This window comes from Rhinichthys klamathensis, unplaced genomic scaffold (assembly GCF_029890125.1).
Source record: "Rhinichthys klamathensis goyatoka isolate OS25496 unplaced genomic scaffold, OSU_Roscu_1.1 h1tg000042l_1, whole genome shotgun sequence".
Taxonomy (NCBI): domain Eukaryota; kingdom Metazoa; phylum Chordata; class Actinopteri; order Cypriniformes; family Leuciscidae; genus Rhinichthys; species Rhinichthys klamathensis.
In genome coordinates this window covers 4,276,855-4,303,707 of record NW_026606589.1, presented here as the reverse complement: position 1 = coordinate 4,303,707, position 26,853 = coordinate 4,276,855, and the positions used below count along the sequence as shown (strand labels likewise).

The 26,853-nt window shown below is 39.8% G+C and overlaps 1 protein-coding gene across 12 annotated transcripts in view; it reads right to left on the bottom strand.

Moving 5' to 3' along the window:
- The window catches only part of LOC130082291 (multiple PDZ domain protein), a 109,521-nt gene extending 85,557 nt beyond the window's left edge, over positions 1-23,964 (bottom strand). For all 12 annotated transcript variants that reach the window (XM_056247128.1, XM_056247131.1, XM_056247138.1 and 9 more), the window contains exons 1-5: positions 23,862-23,964; positions 20,489-20,563; positions 5,994-6,163; positions 2,731-2,841; positions 2,373-2,512 (exon numbers count right to left, since the gene is read on the bottom strand). In XM_056247128.1, the coding sequence (XP_056103103.1) occupies positions 2,373-2,512; positions 2,731-2,841; positions 5,994-6,163; positions 20,489-20,504 (437 nt within the window). In that variant the 5' untranslated portion in view covers positions 20,505-20,563; positions 23,862-23,964. The remainder of the gene's footprint in view (positions 1-2,372; positions 2,513-2,730; positions 2,842-5,993; positions 6,164-20,488; positions 20,564-23,861) is intronic.
- Positions 23,965-26,853: the final 2,889 nt, after the last annotated feature.

The following is a 26,853-nucleotide window of genomic DNA, read 5'->3' as shown; positions in this document are numbered from 1 at the left end:
AGAGTAGGCTAAGTTTGGGACATACTACTTCGTCATCTTTAACGGACAGATCTGTCGCGTGCATCCTATCACCGTAAACTGCCCTGTCAATCATCTCATCACAGTTAAAATCCTCCATTCAATCTAATATAACTTCTTACCATTTCGGAGAGAATTGTTGTCGCACGTTCATCTGCCAGTCATGGGTCTTTCATGCGGAGACTCTCCTCATGTGTTTGGAATTTGAATATAATAATGCATTTAAAAGTTAATGGCAAAACGTATCTTTGCAAAAGTTCACAATGCTGCTGCAGATGCAATATAATGTGGACAACATTGAATAAATACATTTTCGTCAGGTTAGATACTGATAATTAATCACTCAAACCCCTTTATCTAAACCTCTCTACATAACCGTCGGACTCGCGCGTCCTCCATGTCTGTAGTTTTTGATCACTTTTCATTCGTGTTTGTAGTTCTAACCGAATCCTCGTCCAACGCGCGATGGGTTATGGGCAATATCAGCCGTTAGAGTGCGCAACGATCTGCACTTCGGATTCTGACCGGATATAGTAGACCATCCGGGTCTCTTTGGGACACTCATTTCAACATACTACGATTTGGGACGTACTAATTCTATTTTCGAATACTATTAAGGACGGATAGTATGCGAATTGGGACGCAGCATCAGTTTGGAGTTCAGGAGATTGTCTTGACCAGGACCACACCCCTAAATGCATTGAAGCAACTGCCATGTGATTGGTTGATTAGATAATTGCATTAATGAGAAATTGAACAGGTGTTCTTAATAATCCTTTAGGTGAGTGTATGTTAAATGTGCAGCAGCAGCATGTCTTACTTGCTCACAGCAGCATGTCTGTAATGTATTGACAGTAGCAAGTCTCTGTACTTGCTCTACAGCAGCAAAAATATTTTCCGACAAGAATAAATGCATTAACATTGCCATATCCATTACAATGCCAATCTCTAAGAGAGTTGTCATGACAAAAATTGTCTTTTGCTGTGCTTTAAAGAAGAATGATTTAGCTGGCCACGGCAGTCAGTGTTATACAGTGCTCCAGTGTTACACAGTCTTCGGCCATTCACTGATTAAATCACGTCCCAAGGCATCGCCCCCACAGTCATTTAGCTTTTTTGCAGAAATAAAAGCCATGTTGTTATGTAGACAATGAATGCTACAATTATAAACTGAGAGGGTCTGCTCTCCTCCATTCAACACGAGCTGCAGTGTCCCAGCCCAGTGCAGCATAAGTCCGATTTCAATTATCATGTGACGAGAGTAAGGAGAGATGACTGACAAGACGATGGCAGAGGATTTGGTGTCAAAGCGTAAGAGTAAAAGTAAGCACAACAGATCCTGAGCATCACTGACAAATATCTTTTCTTATAAATTGTGTGAAAAGCGAGCGCGCATTTAAACGCAATTTCACTAACACTTTACAATAAGGTTTCATTAGTTAACATTAGTTATCTACATTAGTTAACATGAACTAAGAATGAACAATACTTCTACAGCATTTAAAAATCATATTTAATGTTAATTTCAACATTTACTAATACATTGTTAAAATCAAAAGTTGTATTTGTTAACAATGCACTAGTTAATGCACTGTGAACTAACATGAACATTGTTAACTAATGTTAACAAAGATTAATAAATACTGTAACAAATGTATTGCTCATTTTTTAGATAATGTTAGTTAATATATTAACTAATGTTAACAAATGAGACCTTTTTGTAAAGTGTTACTGCAATTTCAATACCCCACATATTGATAGTGGCTCCCTGACACCCGCAAATTATATACAATATAACAGTACACTTATTTCAATGTGTCGACTAACATTCTAAAGCACAAGTAAAAAGAAATGTCTCTGAAAACATCACATTCTGGTCATTCTCAAGTATTTTATTTTATATTATATTATTTCCATAATAAGTACTCTTTTTAAAAGTGTGCTAAAGTGTTCTTTTTCACAAGGTGTTGACAAAATGATAATAAATTGCAATGTGAATGGTGACCTAATCACTGACCTAAGAATAATTATCTAACACTGTTTTTGTAGTATAATGTGTTTTCTATCTGACACATATTGAGCAGGCAGAAATTTCCTCTCACAAAGACAAACCAAATTGCTAAAAAGCACTAACATGTCAGCAAACTAGCTTTTTCAGTGACTTTTAGCTGGAAAATGCTGACATGATATGAACTGGTGACACATTTGTGATTAGGAGGGAAGAAATGAAAATTGCAGCAGATCTTCAAAATAGGAGTAATCTTTATTTTTAAAATGTGACCGAACAAAAACTGTTGCGTGCACAAATCACTGATCATCTGACAGGATGTGTGAGTGTGTGTACATATTCTGACCTGTCTGCCACACTTCCAGCCTGAATCTCCTGAATGAAGATGCCGAGTTCTCCGCGGTTCTCACTACACAATCCAACAACACTGAAGCCCAAACCGCCTGATACCGGCTTCTGTAGGTCGATGTTAGTCACGTACCGACCCTTCACACACAACATCACAGCCATATAATCACACTGTTTGTATGCTCTCAGAAAAGAAATGACAAACTGTATGGTCTCTTATTGCTTTATATACTGAGGACACAACTTAAAAAAAAAAAAAATCAATATATTTGGCTCGCATTTCTTAAATCTCTTATATCAATGCGACATGAGAGTTTGAAATGCTCTATAGAAATAAAAACCAATATGTGTGTTACCTGAGCCATGGAACGGATGATGTGTTTGTACTCTTCAGATGAAGGCTGTCCATTGAGCTGCGCTGAGAAACCTTCATGGCTGCTCTTGAGATCGGAGTTAATATATGGAGTCTACGAGAGAAAGATTAACCGAAAAACAGTGGAAGTGTATATTACTCCTCATTTGTGTGTTCCAAGTATTTAGCTTTACTTCTTTCCCCGAGCATTTAAAAATATAAATAGCTCTGAAAGAGCACGGAAAACTCATTTGTTTTGATAATTTCTGGTGATAATTTGTCCTCCCAGCCATCTGTGCACACATGTTTTTCATTACATTCAGGAGCTGCTTAATTAACTTTTTATTTCCCTCCCCGACTCGAGCGCACATTCCTGATGAAGTACAAACCATTTCACATCAATTACCCAGACAAAACGTGGCCCAAAAAAGCATCTCTCTGTGAGAAAAATAACATGCACTTCACATCTCAATGTGTGAAGTCATTTCCTTAAAACATTTGTTGTTTATTTGAAATTAATTGCTTATTAAACCATTGTCTTTCCAGCTTGGTTTCACAGATCTGCACTCTAGTGATTTACAACTCTGTCCTTGCTGTTATATCAGTGTCTGTGTGTCTTTTCCACATCGCAAGTTACCGATTTATTAAAGAAATAGTTCTGAAATTGTTTTTGTCATACAATGAAAGTCAATCCCTTGTGAAAAAGAAGTATATTTTAGCCTACTTCTAATAATTGTACATATTATGGAAATAAAATAGATAAAGATTATAATAAAAGAATATGCTTAGGTGTGAACTGAATGTAATTGCTTGTTAAATTAAAATGTATTTTAGCTTAAATTGTACATCGAATTTTTGAAATTGACAGTTAGCCTACAGTTTGGATTGGCGGTATGGTTTTGTTCTGCGCAAGAATTCGCTTTTCTTTTTTTATTATGTTATCTGCAAGCGCAGGTTTTAAAAAATATATGTTTTTAAGATTTGAATTACACTACAAGTGCACATTGAATACAATAAAATAAACGTATTTTTCACAAGGAAATAGGGTTTAATGTTTTTTTTTGGATTCCAATGTTATCTTCTGTTATATTGCGCAAAAGAAAGAAAGTCAGAAAAAACGATGACAGAAATTTTATTAGGTAAACAGTTCCTTTAACAAACTATGTCGAGAGAGCCACGGTGACACTTTTGGCAGGTTTTATACAGCTCTTCTGTGCATAAATGGGCCCACTTCAGTCTGCTGCAGTAAACATTAATGTTCATAAACGTCTCCCAGAGGCCCTTCAGATTAAGCGCTGAAAAGTCTCGGCTCGGTTGCTGATCGTGCACAAGCTTTGAACGCACACCAAACTATGTCAGCTCTGAGAGAGCGTGTATTTGTTAGTCTTCCTGTGTAAGAGGATTAGGTCTCTAGTTTGGCTCGTCCACATTTCAGAAATTACTTCTGCTCCACTTCACACATGAACTCATGTCTCTCTCTCGGTCGTTCCTGCTTTGTGGTAACCATAGCAACACAGACAAAGCCAGACCCACCAGTTGGCATAAACACCCTTGCAGTTTAGTGTGGAGCGACACCAACATACCAAAATTAATTTGTCTCAGGTTATTAAAGGTGTTTGCTTTATTGTGTTTACTTTTGCCTAAGTAACAAATTTCCCTCCCAAACACCATAGCCAAGCAACTGCATAGCAACACCCTGGCTACCACTTTTCTATTGAAAATAAAAGAAAAATCTTTAATCTTCTTTTCTTTCATCTTTAATTAAAAAAAAAATCTTCTTGTGGGTGTATCCCTTGTTAAAAAGTAGGCATACTTTAGTATATATTATCTATTAATATCTAAGTATCTATTGCAAAAAGAATACACTCTAAACCAATATACTTAAGTGCATATTGAATGTAATGGTTTCAGAAACATATCTGCATGTTATTTACAATTTAATGAAAATGTATTATAGTTTGAATTTATATTAAATCCAATTACCTGAACTTATGAATGCTTTTTGTACCCACTTTAAATTGGATTTAAGTACATCTTTAAATACAATTTCATAATTCTGTCATTGAAATATGGTATGGCCGAATGTACTGACAAGGATTTAAAATATTAACTTCAAATGTAATATTAAATAAACTTATAATCAAGTATATTACATGTTCTTAAGTATGTTAGTCAACACATCAAAATAAGTGTACTTCTTTAAAGCACGACAAAAATTATTAAAACAATGAATTAAAATGTCCCTATTGAAAAATAACGTACCAAAATGTATTTGAAATGCATTTATTTTTATGCTAAGTATATATTTATGTACTTAAAATACAGTGATCATACTATCCTTACTAAGAGGGATAAAATACATTTTAGGGCTTTTTAAGTCTACTTAAGTGTATAAAAGAAACTGTACTCTCTTTAAGTGCACTTAAGTGGCCTTTTTTCACTAATATTTTATTAATGCATGTACAGTTTAAAAAAAAATATATACTTTTAAGATTTGAAGGAAACTACAAGGTCACGTTTTCCACAAGGGTAACTAGCTCTATTCTAGGAGTCTTACTTTTAAACTGACATTAGATTTTTTTTAATGTTTTCTTTTTCCACACAGGCTGTTAACAATGTTACGCTCTGCGGTTCATAAGTATGTGACTGAACTGAGCGAGAGGGAATGCCAGTGGGGATTTGATAATCTCCATTCCTCTGTTCCAGCCTCCCCAGCATAACTCGCATACTTTAGACAGAACGGCTGCCAGTGCAAAACTCTCCATGTCCACACAGAGCTCGAAAACCTTGAAATATGAAACTAATAAAGCATTTTCCCCCTGACTAATTAAGCTGTGAATATTTTCCAGTGTTTGCATTGTTTGTGATTTGAATAATCATGTAATCTCAACCATCTCTGATCAGGGCAGCAAAGATTCAAAGCAAACTATGTCAAAACATATCATTGCATAATCAACTTAGACACAAATCCTAAGATTAACTGTGACAGCATGTCTGAAACGACCTCAGACATAAGGCAGTATACTGCTTTTTACATACTTCACTATGTACGGTTTACAAAAACATTTGTTTTAAGATATTTGTATTTTATATATTTTGCTTTAGCACGACGTTAGGAAAAATCAGTTTTATATTTCCAAATATGTATTTTAAGGTTTGGGTTGGGTTTAAAAAAATCCAAATCCAAAATCAATCACTCTGTTTGAAATGTTTTGGTGTTTGTCTAAATGAAAGGAGTTTTTTCCTGTGTTGTGTGTTTTTTCTTACATGCTCCTTCAGGTGTTGCACTGATTTCTGCAGGGCGAGGATCTGGTGAAATAGAGGACTCTGCAGGACCGCTTTCAGAAGATTCAGCTTCTCCTCAGCAGGAACATCTGCTCCCTTTTCTTTCAATCGAGACTGTAACCTCTCCACCGCCAGCAGACAACGCTGGGTATCTGCCACACACACACACACACACACACACACACACACACACACATAAGCTCTTCAAGGTTTGACAGCCTTTCATTTTTGTTTATTCGCTAAAGTTTGAATATAGTGTCAGAAATGGCGACAGATTCGTCAGTCTCCGGCAATGATGAGCTGCGGTAGAAATGTTTTATATAATTCACTTTCTATATCTCACAGGTACATTATCCGCTTAAATATTCAGGGAATATTTAAATAATTGAGAGGAGAGTATCTTCGAATACATTCATCTCCAGAGCACCATGGAGTGTTTTCTGTGGAGGATTTGATTACCGTGAGGAGGTGCTTTATCTTCTAATCATACAGACTAATGTCTCATGCCTACAAACGCTATAGTACACATTCCTCTCACAGAACAAGAGCAACAGAGAAGACAATAATTCACTGAAGATATTCACAGTGGAAAGCTTTAAAAAACACTTGGGCATTGCTGCCTTAAAGTGGTCATTATGAATTTGATTTGAGAAATCTAATTGTCCTTGATCTTTTGACATATAAGAGGTATGTCACGTTTATGATGAAGATGAGGAGGATAGAGTCATAGCGAATGTATTGGCAGCTAAAAACTTTATCAAATCAAACAAAAGAATGAAATCCAAAAACAAGAAATAAACTAAACGAAATACTGTGAGCCAACACAAATAACACAAGACAAGGAACTGAAAGAATTAAAGGCCTTATATACAAGATATAAAACTCAATACAAAACAGGTGTGCGCTAATCAATTAACAATTAATTACTGTGACAACTAAAAAAAGGAAATTAATGATAACAAACTAAAAGTCCTTGAAAATGAAACCAAACCAGAAACATAACGTAACAAGGTTATGTAGAAAAAAAATTCCTGTAAGTTTTAGAACTCAACACTTCCTCAGCTTTTATTGAAACCAAGCTCTCAAAATGACTTGACATACACAGTATGACATCATAGTGTGAAGGAAGACCGCCTCTGCTGAAGAAGATGAATGCCTACTTCTACATCATTGCCTCTTTAGCCCCACCCACCATTTCAGGAATGTCATGTAGTAGTAAATACGAGAGACACAAACACAGATTTACTTGAGTAACAAACCGAGATGCCTCTGAGGATTACAAGACATTTTGCAGTGCCAAGTTGTTCCTTGTGATCCTAAAATTAGGAAACTGTGGATTAACTTTATTTAAAGTGCCCCTATTATGCTATTTTAAAGGATCGTAATTTTGTTTTGAAGGTCTCCTACAACAGGTTTAATTTTCTCATAATATACATTGCGCATTACCACATTTTTCCATGATTCCATGTCTCTCTAAATCCCTCCTTTCCATGAGCCTACTCTGCTCTGATTGGCCAGATGGCCCAGTCTGTTGTGATTGGTCTACCGCTTACAGCTTGTGGCGGAAGCTAAATGCCCATTACCATAACTGAACTTCAGCCCCATCTGGAGGCTTCCTAAAGATCAGGGATTGTACACAATGAAAGACAGTTAAGATGACGTTGATTTTACCACATCAATCCGAGAGCGAGTCCGATGATGAAACATCGGAAGAACTAGTTGTTCAACCCGAACCTCCAACGCAAGGACGACTTGAGCAGGACGTTTCTCAATGATATACGCTACTCATTTTGGGGTACATTATAAGATGTTGCAACTGTAATTCCTCACCATCAGCATTAACAAGAGTATGTTCATCAACAAACCGATTATTTCTAATTTATTACACAGCTCTGTGGAATACTTGATTCTGATTGGTCAATAGCGCCATCCAGCAGTAAATTCCCAGATAACAACAGCTCAAAGCAGATAACGCAGGCTCATCCGGGTTACTGAAGTCAGCAGCGCTATACGCCTGCTAGGAACGTTTTTTCTTCGTGGAAGTTTTGCATTTGGTGAGCTAATAGAATATTAAAACTCAGTCAAATCAATATTTTGTATAGTTTTTTAATTATGCCATCCAGTATAGTGGACTCGCTCTCTCGTTTCATACAAACGCAGCTGCTGCCATTTTGGGACTATTGTTTTGTACGCTATTGGAGTATAAAATAAAAACAGGTAAGATTTTAAAACAGTTTAATCTGAAATCAATATATCTTATCCCCATAATTATTTTATGTGGCGAAATGCTGTGTAATAAGTGGTATGACTGTAAACCGTATCTCTTGAATGTCCGTCTTGAATGTCTTGAAGTTTGAACTTGCCGCGCTAGCAACTTCTCTCTCCGTGGAAGCTTTGCGTTGAAAGAGCTAATAAAATATTTCAACTCAGATCAATATTTCGTGTCTAATTATTTACTTATGTGGCCAGGGGCGCAACTGCACATTTGCTGAGGGGTATGCAAGAACAGTGTTGGCGCCCCCCATCACCCCCCACCCCCACATTACAGCCGTGCATGTTGGAACAAAGGTATGTCTTTATCAGCTTTAGCTTGCTGAACGATCTCTCCGCAGAGGCAACTGTCATTGGCATTGTCAGGAAAACTCTCAGGGCTACGGTTACATTTGGAAAAACCAAATCAAGGTTCTCCTGTAGGAGGAAATTTAATTTATCCAGAGCCTTTTCATGACCCCTAAGTAGACGGCTCACTGGGTTAATTTCCTGAATGATATCCCTTGAAACATCATTTGTAGCTAGGGCATTTCTTGTCACTGATTTCTCCAACTCAGCTTTTGTCATGTGTTCCATTTTAAAGATGAACTTAAACTTTTCGGACACAAGTTGAAGATTGCAAAATCTGTCAGACAACTCCTGAATTACTGTATCAACAATTGCATTGAAAACCATGCACCTAAAATGGGTCTCAGGTTCCTGTTCATAATGGCCAGTGCTGGAATCATCACCATGAAATCTCTTTTGCTTTCTGAAACGTCTCTCTCTTAACTCAGGGGAAGCATCCATCTCAATGGCTATTCGGCGTGCAATGTCAAGGGATTTTTGAAAGCCCTCCACTCTATACTTAAGCAAGAATTCTTTAAGAGAGTCTATCATTCTAATGACAGTGTCTATCGAGATGTTCACTGCTTTCATTGCCTTGCTGACATAGGTGATCTCTGACAATAGATCATACCAAACCAAGAGGCACATGAGGAACTCCATGCTGACAACTTCGCCAGACAGCGACTTTGCCTCTGAGACAGTTTTGCTGTCTTTTTCCACTTCCTCAAGCTTTTCCAAAGCATCAAGAATCCCCCCTAACTGGAAACGTACAGCTTTGACAGAATCTATTTTTGCTTCCAATCTGGTATCACTCAGAGGCTTCAGTGTAATGTCCACAAATTCTTTCAGAATATCCCACCTATTCACCGAAGCCGAAAAATGGTGTACAGTCTTTTTGCAGTCTCTGCCAAAAAAGGTTAGACACACTCTGTTTGATGATGCAGCATCACATAACAGGAGGTTCAGACTGTGGCTACAGCAGGGGATAATAGTGCCTCTGGACACTTCTCCTGCACCAATGCTTGCACACCCTTGTGTATACCCCTCATATTTGAGCCATTGTCATAGCTCTGCCCCCTACAGTTAGCCAACTCCAACCCCAGGTTATCCAGCACCCCAGTCAGTGTTTCTGTGAGGCCTTTACCAGTTGTGTCCTTCATGACTGTGAAGCCAACAAAACACTCGTTGATGGTGGGATTCTTGTTGTCGTCTCTATGAACATACCGGATCATTACGGAGGCCTGCTCCTGCTTTGAAATGTCAGGTGTGCAATCCAACTCCACTCCAAAGTACTTGGAGGTTTTGACCTGGGCACAAATTTGACCAAGTACACATTCTGAAATTGAATCTAAAAATTCATCTTGAGTGCACCAGGAAAGATATCCTGTGGTTTCTTTAGAGGCTATACCTTTCTAAGGTGCTCTGCTAGTGTGACATCATATCGTGCTATGACCTCAAGGACACCCAGGAAATTTTCCTTTTTAGGATCTCCTAACTTAGCATTCTTCAAGCCTCCAAGTTTGGTAGCAAATCTATGCATGATTCCATGGTAAACCAGAGATATTGCATTAGTTGTTTTCCAGATTCTTGTCATTTATTGTACATGCTACCTTATATTTTCCAGTTTTCAGATCAGCAACCGGTTTTGCATAATAAGCCAACCGTAATTTAAACCCCCATTTGACTGCTACATTCCCAGTGTTAGCAAACGCTAGCTAGTCTGTTAACATGAATATTTGCAAGCCTCCAAGCACAGACGTCACACTTTAATTCCTACCTGTTGCCTTTCACCATCCACTTATTTAGCTGCTGTCGGATCCCCTGATATGCCATCTCCTTTTCCCTCTTTCTTTTTCTATTTTTAGCCCCCGACAGCTTTTTTGCTTTATCCATCTTTTTCGACGACAACTCACTACTCGTACCTGGTCGCTCAGCGCTCACGGCGCCCCCGCCCGCCCGCAATATTACCGCCACACGCCATATTTTGCACCACTGTATGTGGAAAGTAGCAGTGTAATAAGCAGAATAATGTAGATCCAGCCGGTTGTTCTCTCAAAATAAACCTCCGACAGGGTGATGAGGACCCCGACGCAAAGCGGAGGTACATTATCCCTTACTTATTGCAGTGCACATGTGGGAATTGTATTAATAACAGCGCATACGTTAGTCCCCTGATGTAACATACATGTTTGTAAAACAAATCTTGCTCCATCCTTTATCTTTACTCAAAGTAGTAAGAACGACAAACAATCTGCATTAATAGACACAGTTTTAGGCTTACACAATTTAAAACACAAAACTACATATTTTGAACACCTGGTAGAAAACATATGCATCAATAATTATTCATACTTACAGGTTGTGATTCTGAAGATATCATTGTGTTAAACTATCATTCTGTTAGTTAAGTGTGAGTACAGTGTGATCTAAAATTTCTCTAATATTGGTCAGTTATATCACAAACATCATGTAGAAGTTTATATTATATTTCCTTGTTAGGGCCTGAGCAACGATGGTGTGAGGACCCTATTGGAATTGCTCAGTTTATTCATTTTGTATTCTTTTCAGCCTGGTGTTGGCATTTAAACACAAATATTTATATTTGATGGATGCATTCAGATTCTGGTGTTGTTTTGGTGTTGGACTCCTTTTCATTTCTTAACCTCTATTTATTTTTCCTATTGAAAAGACTTGACACACCCTGAAACACAGATACCCCTTTTCCACCAGCAAGAACCAGGTGCTAGTTCAGAGCTAGGGCTATTGCCGGTTCGGAGTTGGTTCGACTGACGAGCTTTCTAAGAACCGGTTTGCCTTTCCACAAGCCAGAGAGCCACCACAGAGCCAGGTCTTACGTCACTGTATACATCTCATGTTGCCCAGCAACGCCAAACACAAACACACCAGGCTTGTTCGAGAGGCATCGGCTTCTCGCAGACCGATTGGTGCATGACATCAAAGCACTGCAAAAGCAATCGAAAAGCACAAGGAGTCTGCTCTCCACAAACTCCCGCAGCTCCGATTGGTCCGCGCCGCTCCGATGCATCTCGAACAAGCCTTCTATCAACAATGGCGGCCGTTGCGTTACTATTGATGCTCATGGCTTTGCGAACCTAACGTACATCGGCATCCAAACACGGCGAATACAACGCGTTCGTGCAGCTTACCGTAACTTGCATAAACGGAGATTACAATTGAGCTGCTATTAGCTCGATTAGCTGCTATTTAAAAAATGGCGGTCACAAGTTTCTGTTCGTGGTCACGGTAACCCCGCCCCCAGCCGCTGACATAAGCGGTTCTTACTTCTGGACCAGCAATGATTTGGTGCTACTTAAGAACCACTTTTACTGGTTCGGAGCTGGTGCTTTGGTGTTCGAAAAACAAAGAACCGATTTGAAACTAGGCTCTGGCTCCGAACCAGCACCAGCTCTGCCTTGGTGGAAAAGGGGTAAGAGACCAATAATTATGTCAATACAATCAGTTTGATAACTGGTGTGATTACTGAAGCCAGGTGATTCCACACCTGAGCTGGCAAGATGGCTGGTTCACATGTACCTGGCCATGTGCCAGTACTCTGCTAACACAGGGTCAGGCCACAGTGCATATTGGAATTATAATATCATACGAGCGTATGTGAATAGCAATTAAAGAGACCATTCAACATTTCTCCAGTGTAACAATTCCATGCTGAGTCCAGAACACAACTGTACAGCACAAACGGTTTGCTAACAAAGTTTGCAGTATTTCCGCTTTTCCAGTGTTGAGAAAAAGGAAGTATAATGTCCCCCCGGTGACCAACATTTGAACTGCCTCCTCTAAACCTGCTCAACATTTTGAATTCACAATGAGCTTATGTATTGTTCACACTGTGAGTATAACAGTATGAGAATGGTGTGATGTCACTGCTCAACATTTTGAATTCAAAATGAGCTTACATATTGCTAACACTGTGAGTATCACAGTATAATAATGGTGTGATGTCACTGTGATCATCGCACAATCTCACGTGTTGAAGAATCCCGAACCGTCAGGACTTCTTCTTAGTCGAAGCCTTCTTAGAGATAATGACAGTCCTCAGATCTTGCCTATCCTAAGAAGATTTCGATTGTGATCGCCACCCAGACCCCCCTGACTGAGGAGGAGCCTGAGTGGCAACGCTTTGTTTTTGTTGCACTCTGTGCTATGAGGAGCTCGTAGACAGCCGAGACTGCTCCCGGCCAGCAGTCTCGGGGACCATAGATTGGCGATGAAGAAACTTCTGAAACGCTGCTGCTTTTTGCCTCCTGAAACCTCTCAACGACCGTGTTAACGGAGTCGCCGAAGAGGCCAGAAGGCGAGAGCAGAGCGTCCATAAGAATAGATCTATCCCTATCTTTCATGTCGGATAGATTTAGCCAAAGATGCCTCTCCGTGGCCACCAGGGCTACCATAGACCGGCCTACTGACTTGTTTGTGTCCTCGGAGGCCCGAAGAGACAAATCTGTTGCGCGACGCAATTCTCGAATTCACTCTCATACATGTCACTTAGCAGGTAAGCCTGATATACTTGCAATATAGACATAGTATGCAAGCATGCTGCAGCCTGACCTGCTGCCGAATACGCTTTACCCACCAGCGTTGAAGTGGATTTTAACCCTCTGGGGTCGGCTATCGCACCGGCGCAACGAGCTCGCTTTTTTTCTTATCAGTGCAAAAGTACTCTTTTGATTTTGATCTTACATATAAGTGTTGTACATCATTAAATCCTGTTAAGTGTCTATTTTTTTGTTAATACTCAGTAGAGTATAATAATAACAAAGTGTTGTGCTTTTCGCCAAATAAAGAAAAATAAACATGATGCGAGTTCTGCGTTCTCTCTGTCAGTGAAGTCCATTCTGAAACGCGTCCAAAAATGAACTGTAACTCAGCGAATACTCAGTCACGCAGGCATACAGGCACACAGGCATGAAGCTTGAATTTTCTTCTTTTAAATTAAGTAATTTATATAAAAAACTAATATTCTCAGTTTATGTAATCTGAATGAAAAGAGAGATGTCAGTCGTTTTCTTTTCACCTCATTATAGCTCATTAAGTGCTAATGTGACCACGCCTACGGAGAGCGCGCGCTATTCAAACGCTAATGATCTGAGGCAAGCCATGCAAACATGCCAACATGCCCACATCAGCTGGATAAAACACATCAAGTGTAATAAGAATCATGTACTTTACGTTGTCTTGCTACGCTGTGAGGAATAATACTATCTAATAATCCTGGAAAATTTACCTCAGAAGTGCTGGTAGTTTCATTTCGAGGAGCAACGGATCAAGCTGATGTAAATAGTAAGTTATTTATTCTTAAGTGCTTTGTTCTAATCGCGATATGGAATAGTGTCTGTAAACCGCAAAAAGACTGTTCAAATATGAATCGCGTGTCTGTGTGTGAATGAATGAACGGCACAGACGCGCGCTGTACAGCTGTAGTAAACAAACAAAGCGTCTGTGCCGTTCATTCACACTCGCACCTACATTAGTAAACATTTTATTTTTACATAAACACATCTGCTAGTTTAGCTTTTACCAAACTATATTGCTCTAGCCTACTGAGATGAGTAAAAATAGACTGAAATATGTTGAAATAAAATGTCTTTGTATAAGCAACAAACTGCAAATTAACATGTATATGCTAATATATCATAAACACGATATGTTATGACTATATGAATGTTTAGACAAGATTTCGTTGATTAGTTTTGGATAGATTATAAAGTTTGTACTGTAAAAAAAAAGACTACTGCCACATCAAATAAGCTTTTGTTCACCAATTTCTGCTCATATGTTAAATATATAGTATGGGATGGTTTATCAAAAATAAAGTAGGTATATTGAATTATCAACTAAGATGTTATTATAGTGTTTGTTCCAATATTCAAACTAATGAATCCTTACCTTTGAAATATGTATGATAAAATTGATACTTTTTACAAAGAAAGATTACACTTGAAATATTATTAAAATTGTAATTGTTGTTGTAATTGTAACCTTTTTTTTTATTGTGTTTTATTAGTGACAAATTTGGGGAGAGGATACATATTCCAAAACTTTCTGAAAATACAGTATGAGAATTAACTGCACAATTACTAGAAATGTTTACCTTGTATATTATACAATTTGCATGCATACAAAATTTGTGGAAAAATACACATTTTTTCAAGATGTTTCCAACTCTAACTTTGAACCAATTCTGTAGAATATATATATAAATACCATCTGTCTCTACCTTGCTGCCCAGTTGGGGTCCTTACGCTTGATCCAGAGCCAGTTACTGCTTTTTTCGGCAGCACTTGACGGCCTGTTGGAGAGCACGACCCTTTACCCCTATTTTTCTCAGCAAACTGGTGGTAGATGTGGCAACAAATCCCCTGCATTCCACCTCTACTGGGAAGATACTGGTCTTCCAGCCGTTCTGGGATGCTTCAGCTGCCAGGTCGGAATATTTGTTTTTTTTCCTCTCATAAGCCTCTTCAACCCCATCTTCCCATGGTACTGTTAATTCCACAACATATGCCAGCTTTGTTGTTGGAGACCACAGGACCATGTCTGGCCGAAGTGTTGTAGCCATTATTTCTGGGGGAAACACAAGCTTCTTATGAACGTCCACTTCCAATTTCCAATCCCGCGCTGACTGCAGGATGCTTGCATCCTTAGGTGTTGTACTATGCTCTTGATGTTGGCCAGCTGGAAAAAAATTTGTGAAGTTGACCTGTCCTGCAGATGTTTGTGGGAGATTGTTTGTGGTGGTTCGCTTCTGTTCCAGTATTGATGCCAGCTCTCTGAGTACTTGGTTATGCCGCCAAGAATAGCGCCCTTGGGTGAGACTTGTAGTGCACCCTGATAGAATGTGCCTTAGGGATGCAGGTACTTGACACAGGGAACAGGGGGGATCTTCTTCATACAGCTCTTTCATATTTTGGGGGGAGGGTAGCAGGTCGTATGTGACTCTGATGACAAAACTTAGCCGCGCTCCCTCCATCTGCTTCATGATGCAACCACACAGGGTGTTCCCACAGCGTCTCGAAACCATGTTCACCATTAGTCCATATCAAAATTGGTGTACTTCTTTAAAGCATGACAAAATATAAATAATTAAAATATAAAAATTATATAAATTATTTAAAATGTAAAAAGTAAAACTTTTAATTTCACATTAATACAAAGTGAACTTTTAAAAAGTGTACTTAAGTGTGTTAAGGAACAAGCATGAAAGTGACCTCTGTTTAAATGCACTTAAGTGGCATTTGACTTCATTAATATTATATTATCCGCAAGTACAGTTTTTAAAAATATACTTTTTAAGAGTGCACATTCAATGCAATTAAGCACACGTTTTTACAGGGGTTCTCAACTGTCAGATCAAATGAAAGCAAAAAGGTACAAATTAACTATTTTTAAAAAGCATATTTACCTTTTTTTGAACTGTCAGAGAGGTATGCAGTGTGTTTGTATGCAAATGCAGTATGAGGGGACTGAGTTGTTGTGTGTGACTGGTTTGTGCAGCCATGCCTGGCTAACGCCAGGATAAGCCCCAGAATCCTGCTATTGGGACTCAGGCATTGCGCTCCTGCTGAGGGCATTAGAGAGCCGTTCTAGCCTCCAGGTTTGTGTGAACCAGTCGAGGTCATTTCCATTCTCACGGAGTGTGACTAAACCAGTGTGTGTGGAGTATGTGGAGCTCTGTACCTCTTCAGAAACCACTGACTGTAAACAATCCCACAACCACCAGCAGGTCCAAGAAAACTTTCACACAGAGTGAAACATTCTTTTAACTTTATTTTCTTTCCGCTAGGGCTGGGCAGTATATTGAATTTTTACAATATATTTTTAATAAACAAAATAAGATGAGGCAAAACAGTTTATATCGATATACAATAGTTTGATATTAAGAGCACATCTGCAAAATAGTGGAGGACACAGAGTGAGCTGCTGCGGGGAAAGTGCATAATCCAATTTGTCCTAAACATGAGACATGCTTTATATTAGGGTTTCAAAATAACTCGGAATATATAGTTAACAATTAGGCCTATAGTTTAATGTGACTTGACCGTATCGCCCAGCCCTACTTTCTGCTACATACACTGCCATGTTTTTTGGACACATCAGTGCAGTGGAAAAGCGCCATTACATAACCCCAGTTCTCTGATAACAGAAGTGAGGTATCTCACTATGGGAAACACCTCGGGCGTGACCAATCCTAGAAGCACCAATTACACCAGTGATGCGGGAGTCCCGCCTCCCTAAAATATATCGCTGTTAGCGCTCCCCACTACATTCTCAGCATATCTATTCTCCGGGCAACTGCAACTGTGTGGTGAGATACCTCACTTCTGTGTTCAGAGAACCAGGGTTACGCAAGTAACCTAAACTTCTCTTTCTACCATTCGTTTGGTATCTCACTATGGGATATAGACAACTCTTGTATTGCAGAAATACTGTCCGAAGCAGGCATGTCAACCAACTCAATGATGTATGTAACAAACATGAAGCTTGTAACTATTCTCCGAATCTATCTATTCTCTTTTTTTTAAAACAGATAGCTGACTCACTCACTTTAGGCACAAACGCTGGATTAGTTTTGAAAGTTTCTCTTGAGTAATCCATGAGTTATGAACCCGACAAAGCGTGAAGTTCACTATCCCGTTTTGCGATTGAAAGCCAATAATAAAGCAGCCTTTAGTAAAAGAAGCCTCATAAATCTTCATACGAGTGGGAGTTGACCTATGGTATTCCTGTCAATCCCCACATGGCATGCAGAAAATGTGGCAAGATAAACCTTAAAAGTGTAAAAGGCTCTGCCCTTATCTAAAAGTTCCTGCAGAAAACACACAGAACAGAGAAAAGGAATACTGTGTCTATATGCGCATTGCCGCTCTAACACATTTAATTTTCGATCATATGCAAAGCGCATTGAAGCCGCTCTCGCATTCCGAATAGTCTCAATCACCCTTGAAGGCAAACCCCTAAAATTCAAGTTTAACCTCCCTTGAGACTGTAAAAGCTGAGGAGAATGTTTGCCCCCTGAGATTTAAGTATGGCACCACCGTTGTGCTATCTGATCTGCTCAAAATGTGGTGGTTCCTTAGGAACTGCACAAAATGTTTCAATACCAGAAACACTGTTAACTGTTTTAGGAAGTTTATGTGTGCGTTCTGTAGCGAGATGGGACAATTTGTTTTGCTATCTTGCCCTCGCACACTGCACCCCAACCTGTGAGCAAAGTATCCATCGTCAAAACCTTTCTCAGAGACTGCCCCTAGTGGAGTCCCTGATTCGATAAACGCACAATCTTTCCAGTGACGGAGAGCGTGCATGCAGAGTGATGATACTATCACTTTGCGGTTGCTGAAACTCTCTCACTCACAACAGTCCCAGAGGAATAACCGAGGCAGTAGAGGCCATCAGTCCCAAAAGACGTAAACATAGTTTGAATGGGACCTTCTTCCCCTTCTGAAAAATGTATAAACAGCCACGAATTGACCTGATGCGCTCCTCTGACTTAAACGCTTGATACAGGTCTGAGTTCAGTCTGAGACCTAGGTTGAGTATCTCTTGTGTGGGCACCATGCAGCTTTTGATCTCGTTTATTTTGAAACCCAAGTTTTATAAATGAGATACAAGAACTTGTGTATCAATCTTTTGCCAGCTGCCGTGACAGAGCAAAGAGGAGCAGATCTTCCAAATAAGCTGACACTCTGAGACCCACTATTCTCAGCAGTGTCAGAGCTGCTCAGACACATTTCCTGAACAATATCGGGGCTAATGAGAGACCAAAAGGAAATATCAAATATTCATAGACTGTGCCTTGACAGGCAAACTTGAGAAATTTTATGTGTGCTTGGTAGATGCTTATGTGAAAATATGCATCCTTCAGATGGACTGACGTAAGCCAGTTTTGGGACGAATAAAGTGAGATAACAGCCTTAAAGTCAGCATTTTGATATTGTACATTCTGAGGTGATTGTTGAGGTTCTGCATATCCAGAGTGGGTTCTTGCATAACTCTGCAGGTGGAGAGGGGTGAAACAACATAGGAGGCACAGGGTGAGCTGGTGCCAACACTCCAACAAGAGAACTTCCTTTCTTTGGACATCCCCAACTCCTCCATATTATGAACGTCCAGCCTAAAGAAACCTTTAACAGGCACACTATGTGAGAATGGCTTGTCCCAGAAATGTTGCATTTCTGCAACGCATGCTGGGATGGCTGGAATCAGTTGCTTGACGGGGGAAGTGCGTCATGACAGCCTATTCCCATCATATAACTCCTTTTACAAGTCCTGTCCTTCTTGCTTCTTCCTGGCTAGTCGATAGAGAGTTTAGCAGCTGCTTCAATGAGGTCCCATTCCCCTGGCATGGGGGAGGGGGACTCATCTATGGCACTGCCAGGTCAAGAAGAAAGATTAGGAGGGGAGATAGCATTCTCTTCGTCTTCTTCCAACTCCTCTTCCAAGAGACGAGCAATCACCTCATCATCTTCCTCCTCCACCTCTTTGTCCCCCACCAAGGAGTCTGATGCAAAGAGGGGGATTAAGTTCAGGAGAGATCTCATCCATCAGCTCTCACCAGTGCTGAGGAGCAACCTCATCTATATCCACGGGAGGTGCTGAAAAACTTGGGTCCCCTTTAGGCGTGACTGCGACTCGTACTCTGCGTTCTAAAACCCTTAACGGGAAATGAAAGCAGTGCGGGCAGCACTCGGGATTAGAAAGTGCATCCTGAGTGTGTCTAACTCCCAAACACTCTATGCACAGAGGGTGAAGAAATATGGATGTGCTCGCAGTCGCCATTACAGAGATGGGAACCCCAGGGGATTAACGAGATCACCACAACATGCCTCTCGATATAGGGTCTTATTAGCAGTTATTCCCGTAATATGGCTGGATGGGCCAATCCATCACACCACTTAACGTGAGGGTGTAACAGAGAAAAAGGAGCTGTAACTGCTTGAGAAAGAAAGTGAGAGCTTGATTTGCTGGTCCCCACCGCAATGAATAGAAAAACAGTAGAAAGAAAGATATTCACTTTAACAGTGAATATTTCCTCAGAAAAGCAGCCGCGTTTTGCGACATACCTAAGATAATGGCTGGTCCTTGAATAGTTTAGAGGCCACCCCTTGCGAGGTTCTGCTAAGGATAGCTTCCAAATAGCTTCTTCACGGGAAAGAGAACGAAAATGAATTGGGGACTGCTAACAGCAATGTATAGTAGGGAGGCAGGACTCCTGCATCACTGTTGTGATTGGTCTGTCAACTGACAGACGTGGTGTAATTGGTTCTTCCAGGATTGGTCACGCCCCAGGCGTTTCCCATAGTGTGATACTGAACAAATGTTTGAAAGAGAACAAAAAGGTTTATCTTATAAAACATGCAAACTTGTTCCGGTCAAATTTCACTGCAAAATATTATTATTTGTATTTAATAATAATAATTATTAAAATTTTATTTTGCATAAAGGAAATGCAGCCTCCCAAATATTTATTTTCTTTCGATTTTGGGGTGAAATATGACTCGGATTTTCTTGACAGGCTCCTTGAGATTCAGCTCATTTTCTCAATCTTACTGCACTTCGCACAACAAGAATGGTTAAGATTTCCATTCATGTATCTTTTAGTGTAATACTCCTAAACTTTTCTACCACAAATAAAAATTCACCTGCAAAAACAGGGATTTTAAGTTTCAGAAACCCAGAGAGACTGTTGCTGAGACTGATGTATCACGCCGTCTCATTCTACAGAAGAGCACAAATGCCCTCCTGTTCACAACCAATTATCCACAATCCTGCACAGTACAATAAGTCATCAGAGGCCATATTTCCACAGAAATGTTATGACCAAAAATAAATGAACTTACCCATTGTTTCGATCATCTTGTGCCTTCGTTCCTCTCTCTAATGTCTTCCCTCATTACCTGGGTTTCAAGTTATGCCTGAAATCAACAAAAATTCACATTTATCTCCAAGTGCACGACTTATGACACTCATTTTTTGTCTGTCTCTATTAATTTATTGCATCTACTACATCATATTTGATACATTAATTTCTATGGCATCTAAATTATCAACATGATTGCACACTATCTACTATGCCTGCTGTTGCCTGATGGACAGTTGATACTTTTTTAGTAAGTAAAAGGCCTTTTAGTAAAATTGTAAAATGTCTTTTTGCTGTGAAATATTTAGGCCTACTGATTTTTATAAAGTAAATGTAAGAATTACTTGCATATTGTTAGTAATATTACAAGATGGACTAAATAACTTAGGTTTACTTGATTATCCATACACCATTTTTTTTGTGTGAAAAAATAAAGTAATGATCAAATAAAGTGATCAAATATGATCCACCAGGCTTTTGAGAAACTTTTATTTGTTCATCTCTCAATCATCATTGTATTGCATTGCATTATTTTTTTAAACTACAGAGCTTAGATCATAAAACTAAGCATTTAAATGTCATCTTACTAAGACATATTATTAGCAGATATAGAGTGACAACTGATATTTATGATTTTTTGTAAGAAGTCTGTTATACTGTTATAAAGATCTCACTTATTTAGCCTACATTCCAAGCTATCAGAATTTCATCTTACTTTTTGTCCATATAGAATAAATCTGCACCAAATGTACATATTTTTGCTCATTTTGGCCTCAAATTGGTGTTTTTTTCCTCCTCGAGTGTGAACTTTATATTCTCACTGTATCATATGAGCCATAAAAGCCTGACGTATCAAATAAGATACAAAACATAACACATATGCACACTTTATTTTGATTTTCCTTTGTATTTTGTCTAAAGGTTTAATAAACTATTCCATTTAAAAAAAAATATATTTTTCTTATTATTGTTTCATTTGTCAGGCTTTACAGGAATACAATAATTTAATTCTCAAAAAGAAAACCCTGATGCAAACAGAATTAGTTCTCCCATTTGTCGTAAATGAACAGTGTACCAGTTCATATAGAAACTGCATATTACAGAACCAGTCTTAAATCTCAGACAGGTCAGGTGACTCGCCGGCAGACAAGCTTTCATCTGACCACCTCGTGGTTCCCATGACGATGGGACACAGAGGCTGGGTCTGGTTTCCTTAGAGACGCTTGTAAGCGACATGACTAGAGTGAATAGCTGCATTGTGGGTTTAAGCACACACTAATGTGAGTTTTTATCATCACTGACTACAATGGGAGGTAGACAAGATTTCCCAATGCTGAGGTAAAACAGCCCAACATACATTATTTGCCATCGGCAGGCCCTAAATGGTTGGCCAGAGATAAAAAATACTTGCCCTATCAGCAGTCTGGACAGTGTCTGTAGCGTTTTGTGTTGACAAGGCGCTGCTATCTTGATGCTTGGCTGTTTCTGATATGGTACTAGCAATCACAGTAAAGACTTTTACATTGTTAAAAAATATTTTTATTTCAAATAAATGCTGTTCTTTAGAACTTTCTATTCATCAAAAATATGAAGCATCACAAATGTTTTTGACATTGAGAATAAGAATGTTTCTTGAGCAGCAAATCAGCATAGAATGATTTCTGAAGGATCATGTGACACTGAATACTGAAGTAATGATCACAGGAATAAATTACATTTTGCAATATATTCAAACAGAAAACAGTTATTTTAAATTGTGATAAAATGTCACTTTTTTTACTGTATTTTCTGATCAAATAAATGCAGCCTTGGTGAGCATAAGAGACTTCTTTCAAAAACATAAAACAATCTTACCGACCAAAAACTTTTGAACAGCAGTGTAAATAAATAAAAAACAACCCAGACTCTGTTAAATACAAGTTAATTTGCAACAAAGATGAACATCGTTTACTACTGTTTGTTTCACCCTTTGTATTATTGGGTACCAAGAGTATAAAATCATCACAATTCAATAGATATTTAAAAAACCAAAACCATGTGAAAACCACTGCATAAGCATAACATTAACTCCTGCAAACCCTATCCACCCTCTATACATTAGCCTCGCTGCTGTCTTCATATGGACTAATGCTCTTACGTGAGGATTAACCTCTTATGTGACGCTTCCAAACTGTTTTAATTAACGGTGACGGCAACATCTAGCCTACAACAAGAAGCTGAAGGAGATAAAGTCTTTTCCCTCCTACACATAGTCCCATGACAGTTTAGAGTAAGACAACATGCAGCCAGGACCAATACAAACATCCATTTCAAACCTATGCATGTGCCATTTCTGAAAAAATTCAAAAACAGATCAAAGCTAAATTAGTGATAAAGCAATGAATGAGATATCACTATTTGAAGTTACACATAGTTGGCATGTTATCTGCATAAGACAGTGTTCCCACAGCAGCTGTTCGAAACATTTTGGTTCATTTTGTGTGTGTTTTTGGCCCTGGACTTTTAAGAAAACCACCATTGGAAACACTTTTTTTTTTTTGCACAATTCGATAAAATTGCAGCTTCATTGTTTATAACACTAACCAAAAATGCTCACAAGTGACTTTCTTCATGTTTTATATTTCATCTCATGTTTGTCACTGAAACAGTTGTCTCCATGGTAACCAAGTACACTAAATTTAGGGGCAAAAATTGTTGCTGGTCCTGGAAATGATGTCACAATTCAAGGGACAGGTGTAGTTTGTGTAAAAATAGATCTAAATTGAATTATATAAATACTTTGTTCATTTAGCTCATTGTTTAGTCTTTTTCAAAATGTAATACTTATTTTATTATGAATGTCCATGTTTTAAGAATGCTAAGCTGGATCTGGGACAAGGGTAAAACAATAAAATCCAAGTCATTTCAAAAGTAGCTTTTGGAAGTAATAATAGCTTTATTGTGCACCTCTCATATAGCAAAAATCCACCCCTGGTACATAAAAGTGCCTGCTGTGGGACATTGCACGTCCCGTTACTCGCAGATCGCGCTGATCTCTTTGTGTCCTCAGGCCTGTCGGGAATAAAATCCGCTTTTCGTACAGTGCACAGAGGAAGCAACAGGCTGCTGGCATGACGAACTAGCCTACGAGAAAACTTTACAAAACAGAGCAAACGAAGTGCGGTAAACGGCATTAAGACAACGATATACGGGCGGCTTAAATATAAGGATATGATGCGCGCGCGACATTGTTTCATTCTAACAAAAGCGCGTTAGTTACAATGTAGCCTATCCCCAACATGATTAAATCAAAGACAGCAGCGGTATTCACAACCATTCACGGAGAATAATGAGTTTTGAAGATCATGACTTACAAGAGCAGCGGTATCTCGCTACGGGACGGAGTCTGTCCGGTTGTGTTGTGTTGTGTTAAAGATGGGCGCTGTGTTTGAAACTGGAGCCGCCCCGCGCGCGCGCGCACACACACACACACACACACACACACACACACACACCCTCCTGCGCCGCTCTGTGGCTGCCAAGACCACTGAACCCCTGTAACCCTCACACACATCTGAAGAAAATTGCATTAGAATAGGTAAGAATGGTTGTTAGGAAGGAAGTTTCGGGGTTTTTTTTTTTTACCGCAATTGCAAATCGCACATTTCAGACTTTAGAACTCGCAATTGCGAGTTTAGCTATTTCTCGGAATTCTGAGGGGAGGGGGGACGTCACAATTGTGAGATATAAATATGCACTTGCGAGAAATAAAATGCAAATTGCGAAATATGAACTAGGAATGGCGATGGGGGAATAGAGATAAAAAGTAGCAATTGCTTTTTATTCCGTGGCAGAAACAGGATTCCATATGAACCTGCTAAAAGTTGGTTTAGGAATATTTTTATTTCATTAGTAAATATATAAAAAATTGTGAAACAAGTGCTAGTTGTCACCACGAAATGCTCTCATGCCAACACAAGAACACTAACAGAAAAAGACCAACCTAATGCTTTCACATTCCACTGGGCAAAAATTGCAGACATGCCTGTCGCTCTCTCCTTCTCCTCTTCAATTACTCAGGTCAACAAAAGTTAATTTTACGTTTATGTAATATATAGGCCCTAATGTTCGGTGTGGGTTCGTGTTTGGAATTGATATTGTCCTATGGTAAAATAGTCATTTATAGTCAATAGTCATTTTTGGCTAAATTCCAGCAAATGCTTTTTTTAGCTACATTTCTTTGTTTTGATTGTGGAAGATGGAAAAAAGTCCCAGACCCAGACTTTAAGTCTCAAAAATACTCAAAATTTAAGTTTTTTAGCTTTTAGTATGAAGGACCGGCTAAACACAACCTGGAAAGCCGTAGAACTACACAGAGCACTACGTGAATTCACTCACTCACTTCATTGGTGACAAACCCCAGAATCAATTACAGATAGTGGCACTTCAAACTCATTTAAAACCTCAACCTCATGCACGTGCAAAATGGTACCTATGGCTGTTCCCTCCCTTACACCCACCCACCCTTACTATCTCCCTCTACTCACGTCGACGTCTGCATGACAGTCTCAGTCACAAAAGTAGATCCCACCATAAGTCCGTTTCAAAAGGTCCAGCCGGGCTCTTGCACGCTCTTGCAATTCAATAGCATCAGCATTCAGCACAGTAGTGACGGCACTCCTAATTTCCCGTCCCTATATACTCTCTCCCCGCACCCACTATCTATCCATCTTCGTCGCCGCCAGCCCTAACCGACCGCGAACGACACCCCTCTCCCAAAAAGGTGAGTACCGCCGCCCTGTTTCCACTTACAATGTAACCGGAACTGATCCCCCGTCCATCGTTTTTTGCACTCCATTTAAACCTTTTTACACCCCCAGTCTCTCAAAACACAGCTCCTGCCCCGGTGTTTCTCATTTCTCAATCAGTCTCATTAATTAGTTGCCAAGACAACATTCCAAAACGCAATACACATTACACATTACACTATCCCTTCCCCCAATGGAACAGACACGTCCCAGAGTCATTCTGAATCCATCTCATAGTCCCGTGTACACTCAGGTTGACGTCGCTCTCATACTAGGCGTTGAAACTTTGCCTGATGTATCACCACCGTAGAGCCATCCTGCAGTCCGTCCGAGTCCTTTCGTTGTATATCCGGCTCCTGGACAGGCTGTTGTACAGGACCAGCAGCCACTGATGCTGGCGCTTCCTTTGGTCCTTCCAAATTACCATACCCCTCGTAGAGTGAGCTCTGACCGCCAAAGGACACGGCTGGTCAGAGTACTCGTATGCAAGTGAAATAGCCTCAACTATCCACTTACTAACCGTCTGTTTAAAAGCAGGAAGACCCTTCTTAGGTGATCCAAAGCAAATAAATAACTGGTCGGACTTCCTCATTGAAGATGTCCGATGAACATAAGTATCCAGTGCTCGCACTGGACACAAGAGGTTCAGCCTTTCCTGGTCCGCAGATGTAAAAGGAGGAGGACAGAAACCTGCAGCACAATAGGCCTCGGAATAATGGTAGGCACCTTTGGAACATATCCATGTTTCGGGTAAGATTGCCTTGGCCATCCCCGGTGCACTCAAGGCAGGTGGGGACCGAAAGGGCCTGAAGGTCTGACTCTAATAGGGACGAAATAGCTAGCAGAAAATAGTCTTAAAAGAAAGGAACTTCTCTGAGACCAAATCTAAGGGCTCGAAGGGAGCCCCAGATAGGCCTTCTAGAACTATTGCAAGATCCCAAGCCAGCACCCTAGTGCAAGTTGCAGGCCTCAGCCTCAAAGTGCCACGAAGGAAACGAGTGATCAGGGGGTCTCGACCCAAAAATGTACTACCCACCAGGGCGTGGAAAGCCGCAATGGCCGCCACGTATACCTTAAGCGTGGAAGGACATAGACCTGATACAAAGCGTTCTTGCAGAAACTCGAATACTGTGTTTACTGAACAGTTAACCGGATCCCACTGACGCTGGTAACACCAAGAAGTGAAAAACTCTCGAAATAGTGAATATAGTTTCCTCGTAGCGGGAGCTCTGGAGCTTAGAATGGTCTCAACAACCTCGGTTGAGAGACCACTCTCTATGAATTGGGCCGCCTCAGAGGCCAAACCCACAGTTTCCAAATCCCCTGCGGGGGGTGCAATATTGCATCCCCTGCCTGAGACAGAAGGTCTCTCCTGATCGGGACCTCCAAGGAAGGTCCGTCGAGGAGAAAAATTAGGTCCGCAAACCAAATTCAGCTCGGCCAGGGTGGTGCTACTAAATAGGCTTATTCCATCCTGGCCGAATCACTCCAGAACTCCTGGGAGCAGAGCAACAGGGGGAAATGCGTACAGACGTAGCCTCAGCCACGTCTGCACCAT